Source organism: Anomalospiza imberbis, chromosome 2, assembly GCF_031753505.1.
Source record: "Anomalospiza imberbis isolate Cuckoo-Finch-1a 21T00152 chromosome 2, ASM3175350v1, whole genome shotgun sequence".
Classification (NCBI taxonomy): domain Eukaryota; kingdom Metazoa; phylum Chordata; class Aves; order Passeriformes; family Viduidae; genus Anomalospiza; species Anomalospiza imberbis.
In genome coordinates, this window is record NC_089682.1 from 34,320,044 (window position 1) to 34,338,949 (window position 18,906).

Consider the following 18,906-nt stretch of genomic DNA (forward strand, 5'->3'; position numbering starts at 1 on the left):
GTGCATCATCAGACATCCTAAATTGCTGGATACACTTGACATTGAATTTTCCTCAGAAATACTGCATTATTTTCGCAATTATATGAAACTCATTTACGAAAGATGAAACTTAGTTTTTTTGTAGTGTTGTTTGGAAGGTTTTCATCATATAAGATTGAGACATAGAGGTTATCATCCCACAAAAGCATACCTGAAATTTGCCATCAATGAAACAATTGTCTGACCAGAAATGAGGTTCATGTGGCTTCATTTCTGATAACACTTGCAGAGATTTCTCTGAAAAAGGATGTGGGTTTCCAGCTAAGTATTTCCTCAGGGGCTAGAAGCCTCTTCCAGCATTTCACCAACAGCTTCCAGACAGAGGAAATCTGTGCTTGGAAAGAAAGTGGCTAACCCTGGGAACTGAGGAGACCCAGGTAAATTTTCCTGTTACCAGTTTCACTCAGACTTTGGATGGGGCACATTGTCTTTATGTTTTAGTCACCTGCCTGTGTCATGGAGATCTCAGCAATCTTTTATTCTGCAGGCATATAAGGCAAATAATAAAGGCAAGAAGGGTTGAAAGGGCAGCTCTCTGTATTGATAGAAAGATGTTAGTGATCAGACAGGGCAGTTGCAGTCAGATGTGTTTGCTCGGGCTTGTGGATACAGGCTGCAGAAGAGACAAGACAACCAGGAGAGATGCATAATAACCACAAAGTAGAGGGGAAAAAAAGCTGAAAACCCACAAAACCTTTTTAGCAAGCAGTTAGGCAGTTTGCCCTGCTGTGGGTTGGAGATGGCTGTTGGAGCCAAGCCTATGAGATGATTGCAATAATTCCTACAAAAGTCCTTTCCCCAAGGTTGGTTTTTTCACCCCAGCACATCGTCCCCCACTCAGCCCACTCTCCAAGCCTGTGCCTCACAGATTCACGGGGCTATTCAGGTTAAAATCTCATCTGCTTTATTTTGTTTTCACAGCTCCATTTAAAGGTCATTCTTGGCTAAAATAATTGGATTAAGCATCACATGGAGAGGAACAGGGTGACTAGGAGGTGAGGTGGCTTCTTGGGAAGAATGATTCCTGGAGAGCTCTGAGCTGGCTGTGGTCTGTGCTCACCTCCTCGTGCACCAGGCAGTGTGGGCATGGATTCAAACACAGAAAAGGAACATGTCTGGAAGCTGCTTTTTCGAGGAGGTTTGTGGTTGGCTGAGACATCCTGGACCTAGGTCCTGTGGGGAAACCCGCCGGTGGCTGGTCTACAGGAGCCCCAGATGACTAGGAGTATGAATCCACCAACAGACGGGTCGGCACACAGAGCGCTGCAGTTCTCAAGGGTTTATTGTAGGTGCACCAAAGGCAGGAGAAGGCAGGAAAAGGCAAGGGAAGAAAAGGGAGGCAACCTCTCGAGAGGGGAGCTAACTCTGAGCACCTGAGATCTGCGTCCCGAGAGACCCCTCCTGAAGGAGGGGACAGGGGTTATAACAGAGAAAGAGGAGGCGAGGTTAGGGTACATGCAGACCAATGGGGTAAGGTCCCATGGGAGGGATAAGGACAATGCAAACCAATGGGAGACAGGGGAAAGAGTGGTTACAGGGAAGGAACCAATAACAGAACATAGAACAAAGAACTTTCCAGAACCTGGGATGGCATAACTGTTTAACAGACATTAACTGGGGAGGGCACATCTGATGATGGACATGGGAGAAGGTGGGAACTCTGCCACCATGCCCCTACACCACAGCAGCTTCCCATGGCATTCCCGACAGATCCCTTCCGAGACCTCCTCCCACAGTTGGCTCCCCAGAATCACATAAAATGAACAAAAGAATATCACCAGAATACTGAACTTCTTTCAGTATTTTTCTGCAGCTGCAGAGTACCAGAGCTTTGCTCCTGCTCAGTGTCCAAGGTGTGCTGGATAGACAGCAATATTTAGGTTTGAAAGATGCTCCAGTCTTCCCCAGTTTTGTGAATCTCAGAGCTGTAAAAAGAAGGGGTAATCACAGCACCACCTTGCTTTCTTCATTGTTGCTATATGCCATAGTAATTCTCCTCTTCCTACTCAAAACTGGGGCTGATGGATTTCCATTCACTTCAGAAAATTAAAATACTTGTGGAAAAACTTAGATTTATATACAGGCAAGCACAGTAAGTAAAAATGCTGCCACACTTTTTTTTTTCTTTATAAGAGTCTATAAGAAATATGCTTAATTGCCTTAGAGCACCAGCTGCAGCAGACTGTACAGCAAATGAAACCCTGGAATTCAGCTTTAATCCCTCAAGGCTGGCCTAGCAGAGGCTAAGATAAGTGTTACTAGACAGAGAAAATATTGTGATATATTGCTGTTTCTTGCAGTAATCGTTATGAAGTTATTCTCAGAGCAGCTTTGCCATCACACTCACCCTTTTTTCAGCTACAGTTTAGATGCTGTGGCAGACACATTTAGCAAGTTTGGGGGGAAAGTGAGAGAAGACTAAAATGAACACTTGCAGCAAATTCTGTGAAACAGTGTTGTAAAGTGTGTGTGGTATATCCATCTAACATGGCCTCAGCAGGCAGAGTAGGCTGTGGGGGAAAAAAGCCAGATGGCCTTTCCTAAGTTTAATGGTTCCTATTATTATTTATTTGCATTCAGAGAGGCAAAAACATAGGAGCTGATAACTAATATTCCTTCTTTTGCTTTCCCACGCAGCATTTATGTGCATTTTAATTTATTTGAGGCATGTTCCTTTCCCAGCAGGATAAAGGTGGCATTTTGCATTCAAAAATCAGTCTGAAAAACAGAAAACCTGCACTGGAAACCTGGAAACTGCTGATACTTTTTTTTTTTTTTAACAAAAATGAGATTGAGCAATTATAAAGTGAATTTGAAAGACTGCATTACCTTAACAGTGAAATTGTAAGCAGCATGTATTTAGGTGACCTAAGACTGCACTGAGAAGCTGTCACTGATGCTACAGAGCCGGCATTTGTTCTCAAGCAATGTTTTACCCTCCTAAAAGGATGTATAAAACAGCATTTCTGATGCTGCTGTGAGAATTTGATTTAGAAATACTGGGCATTTTTAATATGTAGATATTCTTACTTAGACATTAAATACCGTAGATATTCTTAGTACTGAGCAACAAGAAATTTATTACAAATGGTCTTGTATTTGAAGGCAAAAAGAATTTGAAAGGTAATGTGGACTCTCTCAGTGTGCTCGTTATGAATTCGTCAAGAATGAGAAATCAGAAGATCAGAACTGAGCTAATGTTTTAAATGAAAGGATTTTGAATGTTTTTTAGAAGAGATGAAAAAAGAAGCCAAGAAATTACAGGCCAGTCAGCTTAATGTCAACTGCTGTAAGATTTCTGGAACAAATTATCAAACAAAGTCTAAGCATCTTAAAGATAACTGTGAGATAAGTGTGAGCCCACATGGATTTGTCAAGAACTAATTCTGTCAAACAGTTCTGGTTTCCTTTTGTAACAGGGCTCAGGCTTTGTGGCTGTAGGAGAAGCAGTTGATCTATAAACTTTGGCTTCAGTAAGGCTTTAAAACTCTCACATGAGATGCTTGTAAGCAGCCAGAGAAATATGATCTTCATGAAATTTCTGCTACATCCTTTGTGGAGGGAATGGAATTTGGATGGGAAGAAGTATGGGGTAGTGCTGTTCTGCACTCTATGTAAGATCACTCATTAGCATTTAAAATGAACTAAAGTAATTAGTAATTGAATTAATAGAATCTATTAATAATAATTAAGTCTGCATGGAACTCAGTCAGCAGTTGAATGAAGAAGAAATCATCAGCTGACCTCATTTAGTACCAAAAAATAAAAACTTTAATGTGACACACGATAGTTTGAAGCATGAGTTACTCTTCCAGGAACTACAAAACTGCAACTTGAATTTTGGAAGATTTACCTTGAAAAAATTTCACCATTTACTTTGCACAGTAAAACTGTAACAATAAATGCATAGCAAAACTGCATATTTCACCCAGTGACCAGTGTTAGTGACCTAAGTTAGGCACAGACACACCATTTTCAGTGCTGTTCTCCATCTAAAATGAGATCTAAATAATCTGCAGTAAAATTTTTAGACCTGTAGTAAATCCTGCACAGAGGATAAAGGCCTAAATGTCTTCTGAGTCCTTTGGCACATGAGGAAGTGGGTTTCAGAATAGATGGAACTCCAGAAAAAATACAGAAAAATCCAGTGGCTATGCCTCCAAAAGATTACTGGGTAGTGAAATGGAAAAAACCTTCTGAAGAAGAAAAATTCCCCAGGCTTGTAGAAGAGTACTCAACTGGGCACTGGAGCTGAAAACGGGGAGGGCAAAATGCAATGAGAGAAATTCTGGATATCCTCCTTCTTCCCCTACAGTAACTGAACCTCTTCAGCAGCCCATTATAAGTTAGTGCTCTTGAAAGGTCTGTAACATGAGGAGAATATTTCACTTACATGAGGTTCTTAAAAGCAAACTGTAGCTGAATAAAGATCTTTTTTCAGGGCATTTTTAAGGGCTGCGTAAATGCAAGAGCAACTACTCAGATATTGCCTCTATACCCAGCTGTTGATAAAAGTTTATTTAGCAAAGCCATCAAAGCTTGATTAAAATTTAATGGGATGATAGGATAAATGTGGTAAGTCCACTGAGGTCTGAATTGCTGCCAGTATTGATTAACACCCTTAACAGCCCTGTGGGAATCCTATCAAAAACATATTTCAAATCTAAGCTATGAGAATCAGAATAAAGCCCTGAGTAACAACCATGCTATCAGTCAGATGAGTGTTTTATTTCCCTATATGCCAAGTGAATGAAACAAGATAGTGGAAAGTTGCCAAAGGATTGTACCTGGGGGCTTGAAAAACGCTGAAAATGTGAGGTCAGATTCTACCTGCTGTGAGAATTTCATCAATCTAGCTGAATTTTCCAAAGGTTAAATATAGCTCATAGTCTGTATCCCGATCAGCTTACATCAAAAATTGTTTGATCTATTGAATGATAAGTTTATAGATTGTAAGGGGATACAGCTGTAATGGAAACTGATGCAGAAGTGATTACAAAGAGACTTGACTGAGGAAAGACTGTTCTGCTGACAGTAAAAATGTAGTTGGTCCAACTGCAAGGCTGGCAGTGAAAAAAATATAAAACCAAGCATGAGAAAAGAGAGAGGAGAACAGGTGCAGTAGTGAATTCTGAGAAACATACAGAGGGAGAAGGAGGAGAGAATAAAATTGCAGCTGGTATATTAGCAAGTCTGTAATTTCTTAAACAGTGAAGATAAGAAGCTTTAACTTTTTGTGTCAAGGCAGAAGCCCAAAAAAGAAGGATGGAGAGAATGGCAAAACATGAGATTGTTTTAAATTCAGGCATTACAGCCATACTGGTAAGGCAAGTACTGAGATTTGGAAAGAGCAGACAAAAAGTTATGTTTTATGAAAAACCAGCCAAGCATGGTCTAGATTTGAAAGAAGAAAAATTTAAAAAGGAAGGAATGAATGCTTGCAATCCAAGAAGACAAAAGGTTAAGGGAGGTGCTGCAGATGACTCTGAGGTTTGCTGAAAAAATGGAGCTGTTAAGGAGGAGGTAAAATCTAGAGGTTTGAGGGGTTGGTTTAGTTTGGTGCTTCGTTGTGGGGGTAGAGAGGGGCTTGAATTGTCATTCTGCAAAAATCAGGTGCTGGCACTTTGTTCCAAATCCTAATTCTGCAGTTAGCTGAAGAAAAGTAATCCATACATGGTAAGTGTGAAGAGTACTAACTGTTGGCAACCAGCTTTGTAATTTTTTAATCAATTGAACAACTGGAATTATTAAGTAAAAGGCAAACCCAGAAATCCCATGTGGTCTCATTGCAAAAATACTGGCTAAAATTCCTGTCCTTCCTTTACAGGAAGCAGCTTAAAGTAGTTAAGAATATAATCTTTTGTCCCTCTTTTCTGAATTGCTGGATGGGATGAGTTTATTTGAAACATCTGTCACTGGTAGTCTGGGACTCCTTGTGTCTTGAGCCTCAGCTGAGTGTCCTCTGCAGAGCCAGCTGCTCATCGGTGGCCTTGATGGTGACAAGGAGGGAGGGTGTGGTCTGATTGCCTGGGGAGAGCTGCCTCCACTTCAGTGTGGAGATTTTAGAGACAGAAAACTTTACTGCCATGATATAAGACACTTTCAAGGGGAAAAAATTGTTCTAAATCAGTTGAAAATAGCTGTTTTCAAAGAAGTGTCATTAAATGTGCTTTCTTGGGAGGTGGCTGTGGTGTTTGGCATGGCTCCTTCAGTACAAATGTGGCTGAGAAGTATAATGAGGCAGTGAGGTCATCTGGCTGACAAGGTGTGTTGGTGTCTTCCTTTTACCATTTTCTTTCTGATTTTTGTGGTAGTCTTTAAATGTTCATATCCTGACTAGTTGGATATAGGCCCCAAATCGTTGAATCATTATGGGAATGCTGAAATACTTTGCTCACCAGGGATAAAGCTAAGCATAGTTCATCCTGTTGCTTTGCTGAATCTAATGAATTTGCTGAACTTCCTGTAAGCTTCTCCCCTATAAAAATCATCTTGCTTAAATGCATGAACTAAGCAATACAAGTGTCCTGAATGCTGATCAAACGTTATTTGTCTGTAGCCCAATGCTAAAAGTGTTGAAAGAGACAATGGAAAGTTAACTTTTTTGTGGGAGTTGGTTTCGTTTGGCTGTTCCTGTGAACATAAAAAGCCTTGGGTCACTGAATAATCTGTGAGAAGCTGAATGTCTGCCAGTTGAGGTCACAAAAATACTCCTGCAAGCAGTCTGCTGTGAATGGTAGATAGGGCAGGTCTAAATAAGGCAGAGAGCCTGCAATCACATTTCTGTGCATGTCCCCACTACCACATAATTCAGGAGCTATCTGATGCAGGACATAAAGAAGTGATTAACTTTGATGCTGCAGCTGGAGAAACTGAGGCCCAGCAAGGCTGCCCAGCTGGGCAAGCACAGTTAATGGCATAACTCTTATTTACATGTTCAACTCCAATAGATTTCAGAACGTGTCTAATGCATTCATGGATCTGAGTTTAACTTTAATCTGCCAGGAAAATTTTAGCAAACCTACATAATCCCTGAATTCTACCCCATTTCATCTAGCATTCAGAGATTCGGTGTTAGGTGCACAAGCAGCATGAGCTAAAGCCCCAGACTTTTTTCAGGTGATTTTGGGATTTTTTTTTTTTTTTTTTTTTTTTTTTTTTTTTACAAACAAACCCTCCCCAAAAAAGTACCATAAAAGTGAGGTAACAGCAGTACCTCAATGCAGACAATCAAAGCTGAGACAATAAAGAGAGGGTTCTTTGCTTCCTGAGGCTATAGGTGAAGAAATGTGTGTCCTTTCTCTTTGTTGTACTAAAAATAGCATTGGGGGAAGGTGTTCATAGTAACCAAGTATGAAAGCAATTAAATGTTGTCAGTAGGAAGACTGTGAAATGCGTGAAAATGTGGAGGAAAGGGGGATATGCTGCACAATGGGAGATGTGATGGGATGCACTGCCAAGCAACTCAAGTCCTTGAAAAAACAAGCTTGCAAGTGGGCAGCTTTGCTGGACAGGTGACAGAAGTGTTTTAAATAAGGGCTGTGGTTGACATCAGTGGCATGAAACAAAGGGGATGTAGCTGTGTTGTTTCTCGCCTTGCAGAAGCACGACGGGCACTTCACGGTGATCCAGCTGGTGGGAATGCTGCGGGGCATTGCCTCTGGCATGAAGTACCTGTCGGACATGGGCTACGTGCACCGCGACCTGGCGGCGCGCAACATCCTGGTCAACGGCAACCTCATGTGCAAGGTCTCCGACTTTGGCTTGTCACGGGTGCTGGAGGATGACCCCGAAGCTGCCTACACCACAAGTGTGAGTTTCTTATCTAGCTTGAACAGCTGATTGCCTGGCGCCTCTTCTATTGCAGTTTCAGATTTGTCTGTGCCATAGGAAGAGCAGTTGGAATTGGCGTTGTTCCCTTCTCAGTCATGTGATTCAGCAAACGCACTGGCAGTGCTAAGGGAAGTTGTTTTGATTTTTGGCTAAGGGATGTTTAATAAACTTTAGCAAAAGTTTATTTTAAGCAAATGTGCAAGTGTAAGTGGGAGACCTTTTTCATTCTTTGTGGTTTTGTTGGCTGTGGAGGCTCTTTTCCCATTTTGTTTCCTCTTCTGGCAGTTTGTGTTCATTTACAAGGATATGTTTGTGAAAGAGAGATGGGAGAGGAGGGAATCTTACCAGCTTCACTGTTGGAAGCACGCTGCCAATGCGAGCCTTGCATTCATAAATTAGAATTTTAATTTTATTTCACTGAAGTTTGTCTTCTAGCAGGACATGTAGGACCTTCTTTGCATGGTTTAGTTCTCAGTTTATTAATGCTTAATGTCGTGCAAATAAACTGGAAAAAATGGGATTTGGGTGAGGGGAGTTGGGGTGGGATTTTTGGTTTGTGGTGTTGTAGAGGGGCTCCAGTGAGGTGAAAAATTCTTAACGTGAAGAAGACAAATGACAAGTCCCAATACAACATTTTTCCTGATGCCAAACTACATTTCAGATGCAATTATTATCACAACAGTTAATTGCAAGCTGATTTTTGAGTAACTTTCATCTCTATCATTTAACTTAAAACTATTTCGGAGGCAGAGTGCGTTCTCATTGCTATTCTCACAAAATGTGCAGAATTTGTATAGTCCCATGATAGGGCACAGTGACAGAATTGTAATAGAGAAGATAAATGAACATCAAATAATTTATTTTACCTTTTTTTTTTCTATTCCACTTTAAAAAGTGATGTATGGCCAAAATAAGGAACTCATCTAATTTTTCTGTACTGCAGTAAGTATTATGGTACATCTACTGAATTCAATTTAGATGTTGTAATGGGATTTTAGATCTTGTATATTTATATATGTGGAATATATATTTACTTTTAGTTTAGGCCTAAAATAGAGGTGTGTTGATAATTTTGCTGAAACTCCCATTTCTTAGACATTCTATACAGAACTGCAAGCTGACCTAGAGGAAAACAAGTCACTTTGCAAGGTTTTCTATTGGTTTTAATATGCCAGCTGGGGGGGAAAAGACCCCAGATTTTACTTTATAGCAGAGATTTCCTTCATTTAGTTCTCAAAACCTGTTTTGCTTCACACTGCTTCTTAGTAAGAGGCTTGAAAGGGAAGATAAACATGGCTGCAGCTGAGCAGGTTCTCACATGAGGGTTGAGGCTGGCTAATGGCCCGTGTGAGGAGCTCAGCTGGCACCAAGTGCCCCAGTGACAGGAGTCAAGTGACAGTCTCAGCTCTGAGCCCAGGCTAATGGGCCCAGCTGGTGCCAGGCACTGGGAATGGCCAGGCAGCCCCTCTCCCAGTGAGGTACAGGAACAAGACCAAAAGAGAATTGGAGGCTTTCGGCTATTATTTGTCCTGTAATTTTCTGCTGGATACCGACACAGAACAATTTGTTTTATAAAGTAGTTAGTGCCTGTCCTGGTCATCATGGCTAGAGCTGCTTCTAATCAGGAAGTGCTATGCTGTGAAAAAAAACAAACAGTGCCATGACATATTCCATTTTCCCTTTATCTGTGCTGAAGGACTTCCCTGAAATGTAGAACAGGCTTTGTTGAAATGCTCCCTGTTTTCCTGTCAGTTCACCCAGCTGCTTAACATGAGAGCCTGGTGTAGGTGTAGGACTCAGAAGTGCCTCAGAGCCACTGCTCCACCCTGCCAAGGCTGCAGCCAGGTGCTCAACTACCTAATGCTGCTGAGCAGGTACCTGGAGCATGTCCAGCAGGAGGGGATGTCACAGAGGCTGATGGCCAGTGGCAGGTCCCTGTGTCAGCCAGGCGTCCAAGGTGAATCTGTTTTGACCATGAACCCCCCAAAGAAGATCAAAAAGCTTTGAAACTAAGGTGGGAAAATGCTGTGTACCCTTATGACATGAACTAAAAACTTTGTGAATGGGAAGAATTCAAAGCAACAGAGTCAGGAATAAGGGAAATGAAAAGCATTTCAAATCACTTATTCCCTCAACTCCAGCTTTCCTGTCCTTGCAAGTGGGTCCTCACACACTGACTGTTTTAGTCATTGTGGCAGAGCCTGCCCAGTTCTTCCTGTCACCTGTGGTCCTTAAGAAGTGTCCTTCCCTCATTCCTGAGGACAGACTGAGAACTGCAGCCAAGTTCTGTGTTGCACTCACTCTGTATGACCTGGGGACAGCCAGGTTTCCTGTGGGATGCTCTTGCCTTCCATGGGCTCCATCCCTGGGGTCTTGTTCCCCTTGAGCAAGTCCAGCAGATTTCTCTGTAGGAACACTCAGCAGTAAGTCAAAAACCCTGACAGTTTTTAAAAGGACTCAGCACAACTCTGACCAAAATAGGGTGGGGACACAAAGAAGGAAAGATTTGTCACAGTGGCTGTGGAGGACTCAGGGAAGGCTTTCATGGTAACAGAGGGCACTAGAAGCCCACACTGGGTGACAAATCCTCCTGCAGCTCTCACTGCCCATCATTTTGGCACTGACCTTTTTCTCCCTCGTGAACATCTTCCCAACAGCAGGCCACGTGTATTCCTAGAGGATTTTATAGCAACTCTTCAGTTCCATACTATGTTTTCAACATGCGAAAGTTAAACCCTCAGTGTTCTCTCCAAGATTCTGGTGATTTTAGAATTCATGTTTCCTCTCCACAGAGATTTTTATTGATAACAGCCCCATACCTGTACCTGCAAGAAATCCACAGAGTGGGTCTGTATACTGAATAGTGGTATTTTAGCCTCACATCTCCCCGTACAGCACTGTTAGTGCTCAGGGGAAACTGATTATTTTATCTTCCCCTTTTTGTCTCAGTCCTGGTGTCAGAAACTGAATGGTACAATTGGGTGTTTTCCTTGGAAATTATCTATGATACACTGTAAGCCAAAAATAGACTTTTACATCTATGATGCAGTGGTCAAGTATTGTGTAAATGTACTTTGTTGTTGTTGTTGTTTTCCAGCCTATTGTGACGAAGGATGTAAATATGTCATTGATGAGAGGCTTTTTAGGAAATAAAGTATTGATTCCTGTTTGTTACCTGGAATCAAAAAATCTACAGCAAGATAGCATTTTAGAATAGGAAGGAGGAATTAAAAGCCAGGAACATTTGACTGCAAATCTTTGTGTTCCAGATTGATCAGGAAAAGATAAGGCAAACTTCGGGATAAATGAGTACTATGTGGGTTTTGCCTTTGGAGACAAAACTTTCATCTTTAATAATGGTTTCCAAGGCAACAGTTAGCCATAAAAGGACATTTCTAGTATATAAACAAGCATTTCTGTCCATACAGAGGACATCTAGATTCTAGCATTCCTGCTTTTAGAAAGACTGTGCTAGATGTTGTACATTAATTTAGTTTAAAACATGGTCAGGGTTCACATGTATTTCAAAAGGAACCACGTGTGCCCAGATCAACACTTTACATATAGCAAAATATTTATAATCAAAACAGAATTTGTGGCGCTACTGCAAAAAGGACTGAACTGGTATCTCTCTTACAGGTGACACCTTAGTAGTCTGCATTACATCTGATTTTTAGCAAGGCAAAAAGCTGCTACAAACAGAATTATATGATAAAGAAATGTATTCTAGATTTCTTTTATCAGCTTTATTTCTGAATACATTCTGAATTCATTCATTCAGTCTTACCTTATGAAATATTGTCTTCTTTCCACGATAGTAGTTAGAGAATTGATTTATTGCATTGTATTTACTGAATCACTTTGTAAACTTTATGGGTCTGATTCTTCTCAAGCCTGTTGGGTGAAATAACCCATCCAGGAAGTTTTCAGACTTATTAGATTCATTAGAGGAGCAAAGATTGATGCCAGTAATCTTTATAAATACTAGCAAGTACCAAGTCTTCAGAGGGATCAGGATGAGACATTCATATTTTTTGACTTTATTATCTACACTTTCCACTTTGCAAGACACTTTCAGATTTCCCTGAGTGGTACACAAGTAACAGGTTTGGGGAGAGAAGGTTTAGTTTGCTGAAAAGAAAAACAAGATGTAAATTTTCCAGTTTATCTGGGATGTTAAGCAATAGTTTCTGAACAACCTCTGTGCTATTGCAAGTATATTGCCTAGGTATTTACTTTAAGGCTAGAATTAATCATGGACTGGAGAGTAATTTGGTTATTGGCAACCACTGTGAAAAAGAAGCTGCAAAGGTCTGCATTAACCTGTTTTCTTGAAAACTCATTGGTGATCTAAGGTTGAGCATAAATGGTGTTAACTCTTGTAACTCCTTGTGTGACACAACATGAAGGGTTTGGAGCACCAGCCTAATGAGGAGGGGCTGGGGGGGCTCAGCCTGGAGAAAAAGAGGCTCAGGGGGGACCTTACTGCTCTCTACAGCTCCCTGAAAGGAGCCAGGTGGGGTTCAGCTTCTGCTGCTGGTAATGAGTGAGGAAATGAGAGGAAATGTCACGTTGCTGCAGGGGAGGTTTAGATTGGATGTTAGAAAAATAAAATATCTTTCCAAGGCTACTGTGTGAGATTATAATATCATTTGCCAGACTAGAGCTACAGGCCTCAATGGGATCCCAAAGGGGTTGTCTTTGGATAGGTCACTTGGTGCCATCTTCTGCCAAGAATCATCAGGATTCCTGTGCTCTTGGGCAGGAATCCAGCTGCTGCTGCCAGTCCCCAGACACTGCAAGTGCCTGCTCTTAGCTGGGCACCACCCTGCTGAGGGCAAAGATTTGCTTTTAACTGCAGTGTAACAGTAGGAATTACTCTGCTGGGACTCTGGCACACACATCAATATTTTGAACAAGAGAGTAAATATCTCAGAATGTGGGCAGGAAGCAAGTTCACAAGAGCTGTGCTGATGGGCCCAGTTGTGAGAATTGCAGTAACTGGTTTTAAAGTGTGTGATGGGGGGTGTGTCCACTGGTGGTGAGATCAGCCACCCCATGAGTGCCAGCTTCAGCTGGATCCATTCCCTGCTCTCAGAGGATGCCTGGGGCTGGAAACCCTGCATGTGCCCTCTTCAAGCCTCTGTCATCTGCTGTGGTGACCTGGGCAGAGCATCCTCAAGGACAAGTAGCCAAAGGAAGGAGTGCCTTGAAAAAAAAAAAAAAGACTTTCTGGCTTTTGGGCTGTACCACTGTGAGGTGTGATGACTTTCAATTAGTAGCTGTGTGTTTAAAAGTAACAGAAATCCCAAACTGAGCCATACAGTGCAGGGTGTGGTGCTTGCTATTTATTTTATTTATTTTTATTGTTTGTAGTGGCCCCTGAAGATGAAAATACGTCTGTGACAACATTTAAACATTTGGAAACATTAATTTTCAAATTATCCCTTCAGCTTTTATCCAGCTGTGATCCCAAGTTCATCTAAGAGGTTTTCTGGTTTATTTAACCCTCCTTAAATTTAGTAATAGAAACAAACAGGCTATAAAATACCACAACAAAGGCAGACCCTTAGGAGGTAGGTCCCAGGACAGGAATGAGACATAAATGTAAAATTAAGCTCTCTCCATGTTTTGTCAAACTTTGTATTTCTGTGAGTACTCACTTCCACAGTCATTTGAGTTTTGAGAATGCATACAAAAAAGCATGCAAATTTGCATTTAGATGTGCAGAAATTTAAAAGGAGCTTAATGGTTGAATTTAATTATAAAACTTAATCTCATCCCTGCTTTTTTCTTCCACACCACTCCAAGTAGGAACTCCAAATATGGATTTGGCAGAGAAATACAGTTGGAAACTTGCATTTCACTTTTTCATTCCCAAAATTATGATGTTGATGAATTCAACGCAAGTTTGTTTTAAGCTTTTGGCTGTAAAAAAGGTGCTATTGTATACTTCTTTCCTAATGTGGCTTTCAAAGCAACAGCCATCATTCATTGTAATCCAATTTAATTTCAAATTAGAAGAATATATTGTAGTGTAATCAATCTAAAGGATGCTGCCTTTAAAGATTTGCAAGCTCTGCCTTTCTTTTAGCTTGGATTTCAGCTTTTTGTCTCTCTGGTTCCTCCCATTTTTATATTAACAAATTTGAGTTTTGAACTGTACATGCATGTGCTTTTGCTCTTTCTCAGGCTGACTCTCTGAACATCTCTCAGTGCTTTTATTTACAAATGTTTCATAAGATTGAGAATGAGCTGCTTCCAGATCTGTAGTGCTGGTGCTCTTGGGGATCTTTGCATCTTAGGAGATAATTGATGAATCTGTTTGTGACATTTAACCGTGAAGGTGACTGCATCTTTTCCCCTCAGAGTCACAAGTGTCAAGTCTGTCTTTGCTGTAAGATTCAAAACTTGCCAATATTCAGTCCATACAAAGATGCAATGTTACAGCTCTGAGCAAACCTTAAGTAGCAGTGCAAGGACAGAGGAGGTGGAAAAACTCAGTGCACTGGCAAATAATCTCTGAAGTAAGAGTTAAAAGAGGATTGTGAATCTCAGAAAGCTACACGTGGTGTTTTTGAAAAGACATGGGGCTGACCAAGGCACCAAAGTTACTGATCTCTCAGCTGAGCATGAAGACCATGAAAAATGGTCTGTGCACACTCTTCTTCTTGGAAAATAGCCCAATAAATGTAAGCAGTACACTTCTATGTGTGTGTATGCATGCACTGCATACTATGAGCAGTCATTTGGTTGTTAATTCCTCATACTGTTAATAGATTTTTTTTAAAGCTAACAATTTTCAGAATATTAATCTAATTTCAGACACAGCTGGGATTTGATTGCATGCATTTATAATTTTTAATAAGAATTATAATTTTCAAACTACAATTGAAGAAGCTATTGTAAACATGCAGAACATGCTTATACATTTTTAGTGAGATCTTTATTCACTCAGAACAATACTCTCCACACTTAGGAGTAAAAAAGTAGGTGTATTGGCATAAAACCAAAGTTATTGCTCTGTTGCTAATTCTGTGAATGAATGTAATCTTGAATGCCTGTTTTGTTTATTGCAAATGAAGGATCACAGTTCACCTAGGATTTTAGTATTCAATGTATTGACCAAGGTGCAGTAAATCATAAAATACTTTTCCTGTGCTGGAACACACCTGCGCTATGCACAGCTCCTGGTATACTGTTTAATGAGCTTCAAGGCAGACCATTAAGGTCAAAGCTGTTGCTTTCAGTAGCATGTTGGCTGACAGTAATCCCCATAGGTTATGGTATTTTGATCTATAGAACAAGCAGGACAATCTCTTGAAAGCCTTGAAAAAGAATGTATCTTATTCATGTAGGTGTTATTTTTTTTTCCATTAAAAACTACTGGTACCTTTCAAAGGTGAGTTAAGAAACTATTATAAAATTTGTTTACTGTGTGCTTACAAGAGGTAAGTAATTCACTGGGAAAAGAAAATCAGTTCCAGTGAGCCAAACACCTCAGCTCTAACTCCTTAATTTAGTTTTTGGTAGGTGAAAGGAAATAAGCTCTGGATGATTTTTCATTTTCATTTGTTGTACCACTCTCAATGGGAATTTATGAGCCACATTAAATACCACTGTAAAAAGTAACTACTCTGCATACAGGCATATAAAACTTCCAGGTAGAAAATTTGAAGCACTTGGCTTCACCAGGCTTTTGTAAAGCGTCATAATTAAATCTTGACATATTACACAGCAGGATGTGTTATGTCCATGATTATAATTAAATGAATTCTTGACTCTAGTCAAAGAAAAAAACAATAAACCAAAACCAACCAACTGTTGGACTCAGTTATTTAAAAGCAGTCAGTTGTTCAGGCACAGTTGAGGTGTATATTTCAAAGCTCACGTGGAAGGAACTTGGAGAGGAGAAGACTCATCCTGTGTCTTCAGCAGCTGTAGATCATTTATGGTTCTGTCTCATTTCCCCTGCTGTGCTGTGTGTTGCACTGAGCTGGCTGTGTCAGCTGGACAGCAAAGAGTTATGACCCTGGAAGAAATGGAAAATTCTCAGCAGTGCTGCTAGATTGTGATGAAATCCTGTTTATTTTTCAAAAGTTGGGAATTCCTGTGTGCTAAAGATCTGACATATGGTTGCGCTTTTTTTAAGGGGGTGGAGGGTTTTCTGACTGGTTTCTGAGGAATTACCCTACATTGTATTTGCATGTGACTGGCTAGGCCTGTGTTTCTTAATGACTGTCATGGATTTGAAATTTATCAAATGAAAAAGAGGCATTAAAATTTCAGAGACACTATCTATGTTCATGTTCCATGAAAATAAACGGTATCAAAGAAAGCAAATTCTGTTAATTTAGCAAGGACTTGACCCTAATTGATTTTAGCCTGGAATTCTGATATGCAGTCTTCAAAACACAAGTCTCGGGAAAACCAAGATTCCTTTTCTTCTTTTACTTATGTGAAGAGAGCAAGTGGGGACTTTTTGGGGGCAAATATCAGCATTATGGATATGCTGAATCACCATGTGGATGTGGTACTTAGGGATGTGTTTTAGTGATGAACACTGTGTTGATGGGGTTATGAGTGGACTTGGTGAACTTAAAAGGTGTTTTCCAAACTAAATGATTCTATGATTCTGCCTGCTTCTCTGGGTAATAATGCACACCTGGGAGGATTTAGGATACATTCATGATGGAAGAGCTCACAAATAATAAAGGAGTATCTTTCCATATTGCTCAACTACTCTTTGTATAAAAAATCTGCCAAAGGGTAGATCCAGTGGAATATGAAACAGGGTAGTTTTAGCCTAATACGATTTTTGCTTTTGTGTTTCATAATCTCTTCTGGGGGAACCTGTGGCCTGATTGCTGTTGTGTCGAGATTTTGGTATTCACTTCAGGAAGTCAAAAAAAAATGCAAGTCTCACATGCTGACTAATTTTTCTGCTCACTTTGACACCAATTCTAGTATTTCTCCTGTACATGATATCAAAGTTGTTGTAAATGGGATTCTGTGATTACAGAAGGATGTTTCTGAAGCAAGGAATACACATGTGTTAATCTACTTTCATATTTCTATAATAGAAATGTTAACTTGGGAACAAGATTGACATAATTATTCACCTAAATAAATCCCCAGTGAAATCAACCAGGAGAATTTCCACTGACCATGTAGGAATTGTGATTTGCCCTAAATCAAAAGGATAACTACAGTAAGAAGTTTTTCACTGTTGCCTGTTTGCTAACAAGAATGAAAGCTAGATTATCTTCAGTCATACACAAACCCTAGAGAATCTCGCTGGTGCGCTTTCCTTATCGATCAGATTTTCAAAACTTTGCAAGGGTAAACTTTTAGTTCCTTGCGTTCCTTTTTTAGTCTTTCTCTTTGGCAGACTTTCAGATAGCAGCTTCTTGCCCAGCTGTGAGTTCTTCCCTTCATTATAAGGGGGGGGAGTTGGGAGGGGAGGATGATTCACAGTTTGTGGTTTCTGGTTTTCCCTTTAAGCAGAATGTCACAGGAATATTGTGGCACGGTATTTCAGCTCATCTGGCTGAAAAACATGTTAGATTGGTGTGATTCTGGTAAATTTAGGTCAGACATCACAGTCTTTGCTCAGTACTCACCCAGGCCAAACTCCTGTTTAGGACAGTGGGAGTTTTGCCTGACTAAGCACTGTGGGATTTTGCCCTTAGTATCTAAAATATTTGATCTGTTCCTTGTGCTTTTGGAAGTGTTCTAGAGGCAAATCTGGTATCTTGTCCTTGACTGCCTCACTGTGGCTGTATCTTCCTCAGCCTAAAGGCTCTCAGATTCTTGTGCCTCCCAATATTAAGCATCTCTTCATTGACAGAATATTAAAAAAAAAACCTTCACAACTTCATATTTATTATATTTAAAGTAATTCCAAAATCTATGTGTGGTAACCGCGTGTATTAGTGCGTGAGAAGGAAATTATATTTTTTTTGTATTCTGGACTCCTTGTTCCACTTTTTTCTGCTCTAGAGCTACAGAATTTTGTTTTCAGTTGTGAGGGCTTGGTGTGGGGGGGAGGGCAAGAATCTTTACTCTTAAGAAATCTCATGGGTTTTTGTAGTCTCCTATAAAATATTTCACAGGTTCATATCACTGCCTGTCCCATAGAGGCTTTTGGTTCAGAGTTCAAATGTCAGAAATTCATTCAGTGAGGACTAGGGTCAGTTTTGTGGAGTAAAAGATGAGGCAAACGGAGTCATTAATAAACTCAAATTCACTGCTATCTCAAAACAGTTTTATTTGTAAGTAAGGCATTAGATGAACATGCTTAACTGCCCTCACAAGGAAATGTGTGCTATTTGGATATAAAGAGAAGCATATAAATATAAAGACTTGAACCCACGTAGAAGATTTCGTTTTCTTCTTAGTAATCTCACCATGCTTAATGCTAAGGTTTTTCACTGTTTTTCTAAAATTAGCTGAAGTGCACTTTGAGATGAGACTTATCATCCTCCCCCATAACACCACATCACTGACTGTGCTTTTATTTCTACCCTAATTTTTATCTGCCTCTGTCTTCACAGTACATTACCTATTAGTGCTTCCTCTGTTTCCTCTTTTCATTGTATCTTGTTTTATATCAGACCCTCTGGAACTGGAACTATCACTTTTTTTCCATCAGGCATTCTGCTTTTCATTTAAATTCCCTCTTGAAGATCCATATCTTAGGGTTTACTACAAACCCTTTTGAATAAAAATGCAGTCACCCTACTCTTTATTTAAAAAAAAAAAAAAAAAGCTCTAGGGTAAATTTCTTCATAAATGTGTTTCACAGCTCCTTAGAAGCTTGCTTATCCTTACTTAGGCTGAAGAAGTCCCAAATCTTCAGAACTTCTCCTGAAATAAATACTCATAAATGTGGATAAGGCGTTATCCAGCATGAACAATTACCCTGAGCTCTTTCTCCCACTGTAGCTGTCACAGCCGGTACAAAAGAACACTTGGTAAACAACCAGTTATAGCCTAAGAAAAACCTGCTAGAACCATTTCTCCAAAATGAGC

General features: G+C 40.2%; 1 protein-coding gene and 1 long non-coding RNA gene across 7 annotated transcripts in view; one reads left to right on the forward strand and one right to left on the reverse strand.

Moving 5' to 3' along the window:
- Positions 1-18,906, reverse strand: part of LOC137468640 (uncharacterized) — a 590,084-nt gene that overhangs the window by 533,252 nt on the left and 37,926 nt on the right. The gene's annotated exons all lie outside the window — the stretch shown is intronic.
- EPHA6 (EPH receptor A6) overlaps positions 1-18,906 on the forward strand; it is a 367,788-nt gene that overhangs the window by 320,392 nt on the left and 28,490 nt on the right. For all 6 annotated transcript variants that reach the window (XM_068180480.1, XM_068180478.1, XM_068180483.1 and 3 more), the window contains one exon: positions 7,642-7,851. In XM_068180480.1, the coding sequence (XP_068036581.1) occupies positions 7,642-7,851 (210 nt within the window). The remainder of the gene's footprint in view (positions 1-7,641; positions 7,852-18,906) is intronic.